The following is a 10964-nucleotide window of genomic DNA, read 5'->3' on the forward strand; positions in this document are numbered from 1 at the left end:
AACATAAGTCCACAATGCCCACCAAGTTACCCAGTGGTACATATCTGGCCTGCTCCAGAGCTTTTATGATGGGATGCGTTACAATGCATATATTACAACACCATTTTTCAAAGCTAATCTAATTCTAAGTTCTATTTCTAACTAATCTGTCACCATCTCATTTTCTCTCACTCTCTATAACATACATTTAAAAATACTGCTAGTACATTAATACACATTTAGGCAGTAACTTCTGAGAAAACTGTTGTTTATTTACCAAAAAAAAGTTAATTTTCATTTTAAAAATTTAGATCAAATATTGTTATAGTAATAATAGTTAACTGAGAACAATGGTTTCTTTCACTTTAGGGGGTTCCATATACACACTAGTAAAGTTCAAGGTCGAATAGGCATTAAATTATAATACATATAAAGAAAATTTTCTCATTCCTTAGAAGACTAAAATATAGTGTTTTATTACTATAAAATGTTATGCAGTGCCTTTTTTAACTAATTATACTCAATTCACTTTTCTAAGCATTACAAAAAAGAGCCTGCATGACTTTTGTAATAGGCCTCAATTATTTTAAAATGTAATTCTTTTTTGTCCATTAAAATAATTTAAAGATGTGCACAATATGTCTGTGCTATTTAAGACAAGCAGAGTTCGAAAGGTACTAAGGAATAGAATATTCTCCCCAAGGAAAAAATGAAAAGAAAACGTTGATGACAGTTTTTGTTTAAGACGAATGTTGAAGTAGCACTCTCCTTTTAGATCACTTAAAAATAACTTGACAGCAGATTCACCTATGGTCATAACACATAACTGCCTACAAAGGACAAGCAACAGATACAGAATTAATGATATACTTTTAATGTTTTTACAAGTCTCTTTAAATGGGTGCCTACTGGCATTAAACAAGATTTTTGTATTCAATGTAAAAAGATTTAGAACATAAATTGGCATTAAGTAATGAATATAAGTTCTCTGTGTTATGCAGAAAAGTTAACCTTTTACACATCATCGCTCCTAAATAGTTCTAATTAAAATCCAAACTGTTCCCATTTCCACATCATTGTCATTCTTTGGCAAAAGATCCAAAATAACCAGGGGGTTGGGAAACACCTGTTCACTCATGGTCTTCATTTTGCCAAATAATAATAAATGTGTTTTGTAAAAGGAATTTGCACTGTGCCTGGCTCATAATTATAAATAATTATTATAAGTAAGCAAAAATAATATGCCTTTGTTGACTTAATCTACTCCTAAAGCTTTTAGTTGTCGCTCAATCTCTTCATCGGAGATGGTAGCTTTTGAAGTAGAAGCAGATGGTAAGCTTCGAGCAGCTGATGGAGCTTTGGCCATCTATATTGAAGAAAGAGAAAGAAGAAGAAAAATGTATATTAACAAACATTTGGGATAGATTATAAAGGATATGCTGCAAAGAAGTTTAATTTACCTTTGAGATAAATATAAAAACATGTACCTAACAGTAAAGGACAACTTAAAACAATTAAGTGACAAAAAATGGTGGACACTATTTTCAACAGTCAAGATGCTCATACCTTTCCAGAAATTTCTATTCCAATTTCATCAAGAACTTGATTCACAATATCCTGGCTTTCTTCTTCATCATCAGATCCGTCAAAGATGTCATCAAGTGTGTCATTGACTAAGAAGGGTAGAAGGAGAACATGGCAGTTATTTTCAAACTGGTTTCAGGTTAGATTATGTTTTTAGAAAATAACTCAAATATATGTAAATGTATTTTGTATATTACAGAAGGCAAAGTTAGTTAAGCTAGCGAACTACAAAAATTACTTTCAAATGTCAGGAAGTACATTGATAAATGCATTTCTGAGTCACTAAATATGGAATAATGGTTATTTTAACACAAATTACCCTATGATAGAGCAAGTCTACTCTGATGGTTTAAAAAATTATACCCTAATAGAAGACAAACTATGTGATATTCACCACCACAGACTTAGGGTTTCTAAATACAATTCCATAAGTTATACCTATGAAGCCACAATAATTAAAGTTAACCAAAGAAGAATATTCAAGAATCAAATATTAACACACTTTTAAGGGCCAGCCCCATAGTCTAGTGATTAAGGGAGCGTGAATTCTACATATTCAGCCAAGGTTCAAATCTGAACCCAGGTGTCCAAAAGAGGATGGGGAAATGAAGGTGAAGGGATTGTGGTGTGACCACATCCCATGGAGGGGCACCCCCCACATCTCTTGCTGGCAAGCACATGTGCCCGAGGATGGAGAAATGAAGGTGAAGGGATTGTGGTGTGACCACATCCCATGGAGGGGCACCCCCCACATCTCTTGCTGGCAAGCACATGTGCCCTCTGGCAATTAAAAAACATCCCATTAATATTAGGGACACAATTTACTCTTTATTAGCAGTTATTACCATATTCCATACTTTTTAAATATACATTTAAGATATAGGTTGAGTATTCTAATTACATCTAGGGTTTAATATTTTATTAATATATTACACTTATCCAAAGAATGATGTCTAATTTAACTTTGAAAGACTATTACTGTTATAACTCATCCTACCTCCCTTCCTTCCCCAAAATACATGAGAAAACATTCTGTATAGAAGTCTTAAGTTATGAAAAGGAAATTGTGAAGGCTTGTGATTATGTTTTACTTATCTTTGAAAGTGGATACTTAGGTGTCTGGCATGCAGTACAAATACAATGGATAGATAGATAAAGAAGAATGAAAACTTCAGATAGTTTACACTGAAGTAGAGAAGAAAATAAATAAATTATGGTAAATAAAAAAAATGATTATAAAGTTTATTAGAAAGAGATTATAGCCAACTAGAAGAAAGTAGCATACGCGGTATTCCAGAAAGGATACACAGGATATAGCATACACAGAGAGAGAACAGCATGAGCACAGTCATGGACAGAAAATGGGGACACACAAAAACAAGTAAGTTCTTCTGTTTGGTTGTTATTTAAGGTGTATGAATGTAAATGTCTGGGAGACAAAAAAAAAAAGAAAGAAACTGGTCTTAAACTGTTCTCCTCCTGATCACAGGGGGATCTCACAGAAGACAGGTAACTTTGTATGAACTCCTGTAGCCCTGTTGATAATTAGGCTAAAGGTAAACAAACACATTTGCTAACAGAAGGTATGGAATGCTCTTAGTAGAATGTCCTGGTTTAAAATTGTTATAGTAACAAACCTATGCTCTATAGATTTGTGAACTAGAAAATGTCACATAAGGTAGGTGACTGGAGTATAAATGAGAGAGAGTTCATAACCTAAATGCTCAACATGAAATGATAGGCAAACTGGATCAAGCACATGTTGTATATTCTGCATCAGAGCTTGTATCTGATGTGGGGGTGGAGGGATCTGGTGAATTGTTTGGGAGGCCCTAACCTCTCTGCTTGGCCTGTCCATTTCAATGGCTTATATCCTTGACATTGGTTAAGATCTCTGATTTGTAGGAATCTAACTTGATGGTCTGTTTTCCTGTTTGTTTGTTTGTTTTTTTGGTGCTAGCTTCACATTAAAAAATCTGGAAAAAGGTAAGGTAATTAAGAACAAAAAGAAATGGGATAGCATCCCTGAAGAAAAGAATGTTAGAACTTAAATTAGAATCTTAGTCCTTCCATATAGTACTCATGCAACAGTGGGAGAAAGTCTCTTTACTCCCCAGGGCTCAGTATTCTCAATAGCAAGATAAAGGAGCTTAACTGGAAACTTGTTTTGATTTATGATTTGGGATTTTTACTTTGTAGTCAACAGGAAACCACTGAAGGAATCTAGATAGCATGCTCAGAGTTTCTGGAAAAATAATTTAGTATGTGTTACTCAGATAGTAATGAAGTAATAAAGGAAATGAGGTTCCCAGGTCAGAGTATGTTATGGTTGGAATAAAGAAGCTGTTCCAGAAAAACTGAAAGATGACAAATGAAAAAGACCAGAGAGGTATAATCAGAGATTAACAAACTAAAATGCATTCAGAAAAACTATAAAACACCTAATAATAGGTAGAATAAAGATTTCCCAATGATGTTTGTTTTAAAACTATGAATGTGAACAAGTTTTAGAGCACAATATCAATTCTAATTGGAAAAAGACATGTCCATTTACATTTTGGATTTATCTTGGGATGAAATATTGTCAGTATACTAGATGAGATGACTGAAAAAAAATGACTAATCATCAATAACTTATTTCAGACTGTCTTGCAAAGTACTAAAATACAACTGAGAACCACTGTGAGAGTAAACATAAGGAATTGCCGATTCTTTCATTATAGCTTAATGGAAGTTAATTTTTTTGGTAAGACCTACTCACACCCAGGCCATCACTGGAAAGCACATACACATGTTAGATACTGTGCTAGCAGGGATGACGACTGTCACCATCATTAAAAATTCACTAACGGTGTTTAAAGACCCTTGAATAAAAGTCCTATTTTTCTAAGACTTGAACTAAAAAGTAAATAGCTCTTGGAACTATCAAAGACACTATACAGTATCATTATACACTCGAAGAAAAATATGTACTCAAGGAATATTAGAATGATGATTAGGTGAGTAGTCCTGGTAATATAATTAGATAGTATTTTACATACTAAGTGCTATGAAGAGCTGTTAAATTAAAATGAACGGAGGTAAGCTGGCATCTTCCTAAGTAGTTGTATTTTAGAAAGTGTCTTTTTGAAACAATACTAGTCCTTGATATACAATATAAACAATGGCTCAATGCTGGCGCTGAGAGGGATGACACAGTCATTACTGGTGAAACAAAACTTGGTACAATCATTCTAGGAAGAAATTGGTTATATGAACCAAAAACCTTCTAAAAGTTAGCACTCTATAAAGAAATTTTAAAAATTCAGACATAGATAATATAACAACAGTTTCCAAAGGGTTATCAAGTACACTAGAAATGTTAAAAATAATCTTACTGACCAATGTAAGAATGGTTTGATTAATTAGGGCATGTTATGCACTATAAAAGCTGTTTTTTTAAAAAAAACAAAAAACATTTTTTTTTGGAGAGGTTTTCGCTATAGGGCGTGTGCGCTCGCCAGACAGACAGACAGAGACATAGAGACAGAAAGCGAAAAATCACCCCCCAGGGGGGATGGTCATGCCACAATCCCATCTCCTCCATTCTCCTCTCGGGATCTTGGGCACACACGCACAGGTGCCCAGTGTGAGTTTTAAGCCACCGGGTCCGGGACGCAAACTGCGGTCGACTACGTGGGAGGCCAGAGACATAGCCATTACTCTAACTGCTGGTTCCCAAAAAAAACAAAAAAACATTGAATAGACACAAAGATGAAAAGTTATCTGATGATAATGTACACGGTAATGTCTCTGACTAATAAGCACTGTATTCATGCGGGGAAAACCCATGTTGTATGCTATAAAGATATTCAGTGATTAAATATAAATTTTTAAAAATTGACAAAAAGGGGGGGAAAAGAGTTAAGAGCCAGTTCAGAGGTGCAGTGGAAATGCACTGCTCAATAGAAGCTGGATCTGTGCGGTAGCTGGCAGGTTCAGTTCCCCGGTTGGCCAACACATGGCCATGCACATGCCCCCATGATCCTGGCTGGCTGGGAAATTTGGGGAGGAAGTCGTATTGAGAATGTTTGTTTCTCTCTCACTCCATAAATAAGAAAGACTTTGGAGAAGATTAAGGTCATGAGTATGTGCTAATGTTTTACTCTTACATTTTAAAAAAGCCTAAGATTCAGGGCCAATTGTGGTGCAGTGGTAAAATACAACACTCCATGAAGTAATCCCACATAGGAAGAGTCCTGGTTCAAGCCTGGAGCCCTCTCTCAGTACACCAGGCACACACCTGCCCATGATCAGGGCTGGCTGAAGGCTGCGGGTATATCCCAGTGCTGAAAACCTGCTGGGGATGATTTCTCTCTTTGTTGTCCATGGAATAAATAAAAATAAAATAAAATAAAGGCATAAAATTCATAATTTAGTGTAAGATTCATAGTTGCATATATAACATCATCACTTTTATGAAATATGAGAAAATACAGGAAAAAACTGTAGTAAGAGTAACTATATCTGAGTGATATGAAGGAGGTGATTTTTACATGCTCTGTTCTTATTTTATCCATCTTTCCATCTTTAATATATAATAAGTTTATGTTTAAAAAGGAAATAAATAAATATTAAATGGCTTTTATAAGGAAAAAAAAAGAAAAAGAAAAAATAAAGAGCATCATTATTTACACTACCAATACTAACAGATCTATAGTATGAAAGAGTCAACATAACTGAATTTATAACAGGAAGTTTTATTCACTGTTTTTTAAAATATACAAAACAATACAGTTAAATTGATGAGTTAATGTACAATAGAAATATAGCATAACATATCAATCTAAATTTGAGCTTTTACATTGCCAATTAAAAAATGCATGTAAGTGGGCCAGCCCCACTGGTGGTTAAGGCAACTGGATCCCACATAGCTGACCATGTGGTTCCAGTTCATGACATGGCAGCTTAAGAAACATGCCAGATGCCTGTGTATACGTGTGTTTCCAAAATCCTGAAAGGAGGGAAAAACGAAGGAGAAGGATTTGTAGCATGACCATGCCACATGGGACGTGCTTTCTCATTTTGCCTTTATCTCTCTGTCCCTCTCCAGGAAGCACATGTGTTTTCGGTAGATCAAAAAAAGAAAGGAAGAAAGAAAGAAACACACATACACACACACACACACACACACACACACACACTTAAATTACAATATAAATGTCTACCCATAGGCTACTTTGCCATTTGTTTCAACTTACTATTTTTTTAGTAAGAAAGACAAAGAGAGAAAGTATGTGATGGGGGTGGGGGAGCAGTATTTTTGACAAGGTTTCACCATGTCATGATCTTCCTGCTCCACCCTTCCTCTTAGCTAAGATTATACATGTGAGGCACTGTGCCTGGACTGTTTAGGTTGGGCTGGGTATGAAATCCAGGCCTTCCACAGGGCTCGAGCCATCACACTGTGGCATCCACCTACTTGTGCCCCTGTGGCTGGACCTGTTTAATCATTTGTGCCTACATGGAAGAAAACTAGAGACTGCTACTAAATAAAGTCAGCTAATTTACAGATAAGAAAACCAAATTTCGGGACCAGCAGTTGGTGTAATGGCTATGTCACTGGACTCCCATGTAGTGAACCATGGTTCGAGTCCCACACCCAGTGGCTTAAACTCACGCTGGAAGCATGTGTGTGTGTGTGTGTGTGTGTGTGTGTGCCCAAGATCCCGAGAGGAGAATGGAGGAGAAGAGATTGTGGTGCGGTCATCCCCACTTGGAGGTGATTTCTTGCTTTCTGTCTCTCTTTGTCTTTCTGGCAAGTGCACACACCCTATAGCAAAAGAATAATAATAATAATAATAATAATAATAATAATAATTTCATTATAAAAGTTAAACTTACTCATTTCTTCAGTCATTTCCATTTTCATATTTTCCTTCTGGAAATTCTGCATTGTTTGTAGTGTCTTTTGTGGATCCATCTTCTTGTTAACTGCCTGCATTGTCTTCAAATACATGAAAGATTTTATTTTAGTTATACAATTTCATTAATTATTGAAATCTTATTATAGATTAAGTCAAAAGGGAACACACCAAATACAGACAGCCTTTAAAAACATTCACCCTGCTATTATCAAACACAGAGGTTTAAGTATTCTAGAAAAAAACAAAAGTCATCTGAAAATTAGTGTGAATAACCACATCTGAACAGTAGACAAAAATTATGTAATAAAAAAATAAACATAAAATCTACTGCCATTCAAATGGAAAACTAAATTTACCTGTTACATGGCAAGGAGATAATTCCTAAATTAAAAGGGATGTTTTTCCATGTGTGAATGTGTTATGTTTTAGACAGGGTCTTGCTATATGGTAATCCTCTTGCCTCAGGCTGCTTCGTGGCTGAGCCCAGAGGCCCACCACACCGGACTCCTCAAGACAGGCTCTCTCTGAGGCCCATGGCCTCAGCCTCCCAAATAACTCAAACTGCAAGCACCTGTTGCCACATGGGCCCTTTAGGATGGGCCAAGAACTGAGCATGGTCTCCTGTGTGGCCTTAGCTTGCCTAGCCACAGTGTCTAGTGTGTTACCATGTGGAACCTAAAAGCATTTCAGTTTAATTTTTAATAAAAATTTCATTAAAATTTTTAATGTCTAAATTAAAAAGGATGAGAGTATGTATTAGCATGCCTAGTCTAATAACCTGCTGTATTGTACCATTCATTTTAAATGACTATGTCCCTTCAAGAGTAGAGTAGATTAACTGAGAAACAAAGTTCCAACTAAAACTTTCTATTATTCTGGGGTCAGCAGGTGGCATGATGGTAAAGATACTGGACTCTCAGATGGCTAACCAGGTTTTGAGACCCAGACCTGGTGACTTGCTTTCCCATTTTCCATCTCTCTCTGGTCAAATATAAAAAAATGATGATGAATAAAATTAAATAATTAATTAAAAAAAACTTTGTCTCTATTATTTAAAAGAACTTAATGTGTCACTGTATTTTTGGTACCTCATAAGAAGTATGCATTTTACTTTCATGTGCTCTGTAGTCTAAAAAGCAGTTATAATCAATCCTCACTTGAATTGTGGATTCCATATTTGTAAATCTGCCTATTCATTAACATTTGTAACTCAAAACAATACTTGCAATGCTGTAATGTTCATTTGTGAACATGTACAAAGCAACAAAGAATTTGCATCATGCCTCAAGCATGTTTCTAATTAAGGTCAAACAAGGCAATATTCCACCTTCCTGTCTCAGTTTTCACACGTAAAGGAGTGTCTTTTTCATAGTCTATTTGGTGGTACATTTTTCTCATTTTTGTGCTTTTTACTAATAATTTCAATGCTTAAAAGTAGTCTAAAAGCATAATACTAACATGCTGTCCTGTGTTCCTAAGTTAAAGAAGGGCGTGATGAACTTTATGGAGAAAATACGTGTTAGATAAGCTTCACTCAGAAATGAGGTATAGTGCTGTTGGCTGTGAGGTCAAGAAATCAAAAATGGTGTCTTGAAGCAGAAACAGACATTTAACAGAGTTAGGGAGGTATAGATAAGGAAATAAAAATGTTATGACCAAAGGCCCATAGGAACCTAGCCCTCTATTTCCGCCTAAGAACAACAGTTCAATATTTACTATTTCAGTGTTTCTGACTTCATAGATTATAATGACTATGAACATAAAGAATTGACTATATATACACTATTTTCTAAAATAAGCTTTGTAATATTTTTCTATGACGTTTCCCCTTTTTTCTGGAGAGGTTTTTGCTATAGGATGTATGGGCTCTCCAGAAAGAGAGAGACAGAGAAATAGAAAGTGAGAAATCACCCTCTGGGGGGATGGCCACACACAATCCTTTCTCCTCCATTCTCCTCTCAGGAGCTTGGGCACACACGCACACACGCCCAGTGTGAGTTTAAGCCACTGGGTCCAGGACTCGAACCGCGGTCGACTACATGGGAGTCCAACGACACAGCAATTACACCAAATGCTGGTCCCGACTTTTTCCTTTTGTTATTCATGTTCATATTCCACTTCCCCTACTTCTAGTGCCTGTGAATATTTTTTTTAAACAGAAACTCTTTGCTCCAGGGTGCATATGCTAGTCAAAGAGAAAGAAAGTGAGAACTCATCCTTCAGGGGAGATGGCCACACTACACCCCCTACTCCACCATTCTCCTCTCAGGATTTTGAGCATGCACGCACATGCACCTGCAGTGAGTTTAAACCGCAAGGTGGGAGACTCCTACCGCAGTGGTCCAGGACTTGAGTTGCAGATGACTACATGGGAGTCCAGCGGCATAACCATTATACCATCTGCTGGTCCCCATCTGCTGATATTTTTAAGGCCTATGGCTTCTGCAGTTTTTAAATCACTGTATTAAAGTGTCTGTTCAGTTCAAAGGAACTCAGCACAGAATGATATACAGTGAGTGAGTGGTTTTCTATGAAGAAATATCTTAAGCTCCCCTCAACTGAATTATATAATCTATACAAGCAAGGCCTTTGTCTTACATCTCTTTTGATTACTCATAGTATTTAATATATATCAAGGAGCTCCTTATTTAATAAATGACTGAAAGGCTCAGTGTCTTTTTATATGCTACAGTAAAAACACTGAAACAATACACGCATAGATTATATTATACGTATAAACAGTAAGTTAAACATAAATTCCTGAAAAACAGTAATAAATACTTCTGACAGTATTCATGTGTCCTGACACAGTCATAAAAATGAATAAAGGGGATATTATTACTCAAGTAGTCAGAATTAACAGATTAATAAAATAAGAAATTCAAAACTCTTAAGACAATTTAAAAGAGAAGAGGCAAACTTGTTTCAGTTCATTTTATAAATTTAGAAACTACATGTTATCTTGGAAAAATGGAAATATCCTAAAACAGAAAGTTTTATATTACAATCTATAACAAAGAATATAAAAGTAATTTGCTGGATTATCTAGAATTATAACTAATTTTATTAAAAATATCATAGATTCTGGCTAAGGAGGTACTTTAAATCTGGTTTGAATATCAATATTTAAGTATTTTAGATGGAACCATAAATCTATGGATGCAGAGGCTCCCACTCACTTTTGCCGTGGTAGACATTGCTCCGGCCATCTTCATCTGGGAATTCATCACCTTTGTTTGTGTGGACATAGACGTGACTTTTGAGCTTACTGCAAAAGTTCTTGTTTTCTGTTTCCGTAGATGTACAAGCTGTTTGGCTAAAACCCTACAAGCCTCTTTATTACCAATTTTGGCCATTTTCTTAATTTCTAATTCCTAAAAGAGCAAATAAAAAGGAGGAAATAAAATCAGTAAGTAGTGTTTTTCAAATTATATATTTCAGAAGAAAAACTCTATCATACATAACATATCCTTTCTCCCTTACCAAAAAAAGGGA

The 10964-nt window shown here is 35.6% G+C and overlaps 1 protein-coding gene across 1 annotated transcript in view; it reads right to left on the bottom strand.

Annotated features, from left to right (window-relative positions):
* Positions 1-510: 510 nt before the first annotated feature.
* The window catches only part of CHMP2B (charged multivesicular body protein 2B), a 31698-nt gene continuing 21244 nt past the window's right edge, over positions 511-10964 (bottom strand). The window contains exons 3-6 of the mRNA XM_006155336.3: positions 10649-10843; positions 7447-7549; positions 1546-1652; positions 511-1345 (exon numbers count right to left, since the gene is read on the bottom strand). Coding sequence (XP_006155398.1) covers positions 1235-1345; positions 1546-1652; positions 7447-7549; positions 10649-10843 — 516 coding nt within the window. The 3' untranslated portion in view covers positions 511-1234. The remainder of the gene's footprint in view (positions 1346-1545; positions 1653-7446; positions 7550-10648; positions 10844-10964) is intronic.

This window comes from Tupaia chinensis, unplaced genomic scaffold (genome assembly GCF_000334495.1).
Source record: "Tupaia chinensis unplaced genomic scaffold, TupChi_1.0 Scaffold000448_1, whole genome shotgun sequence".
Lineage (NCBI taxonomy): Eukaryota > Metazoa > Chordata > Mammalia > Scandentia > Tupaiidae > Tupaia > Tupaia belangeri.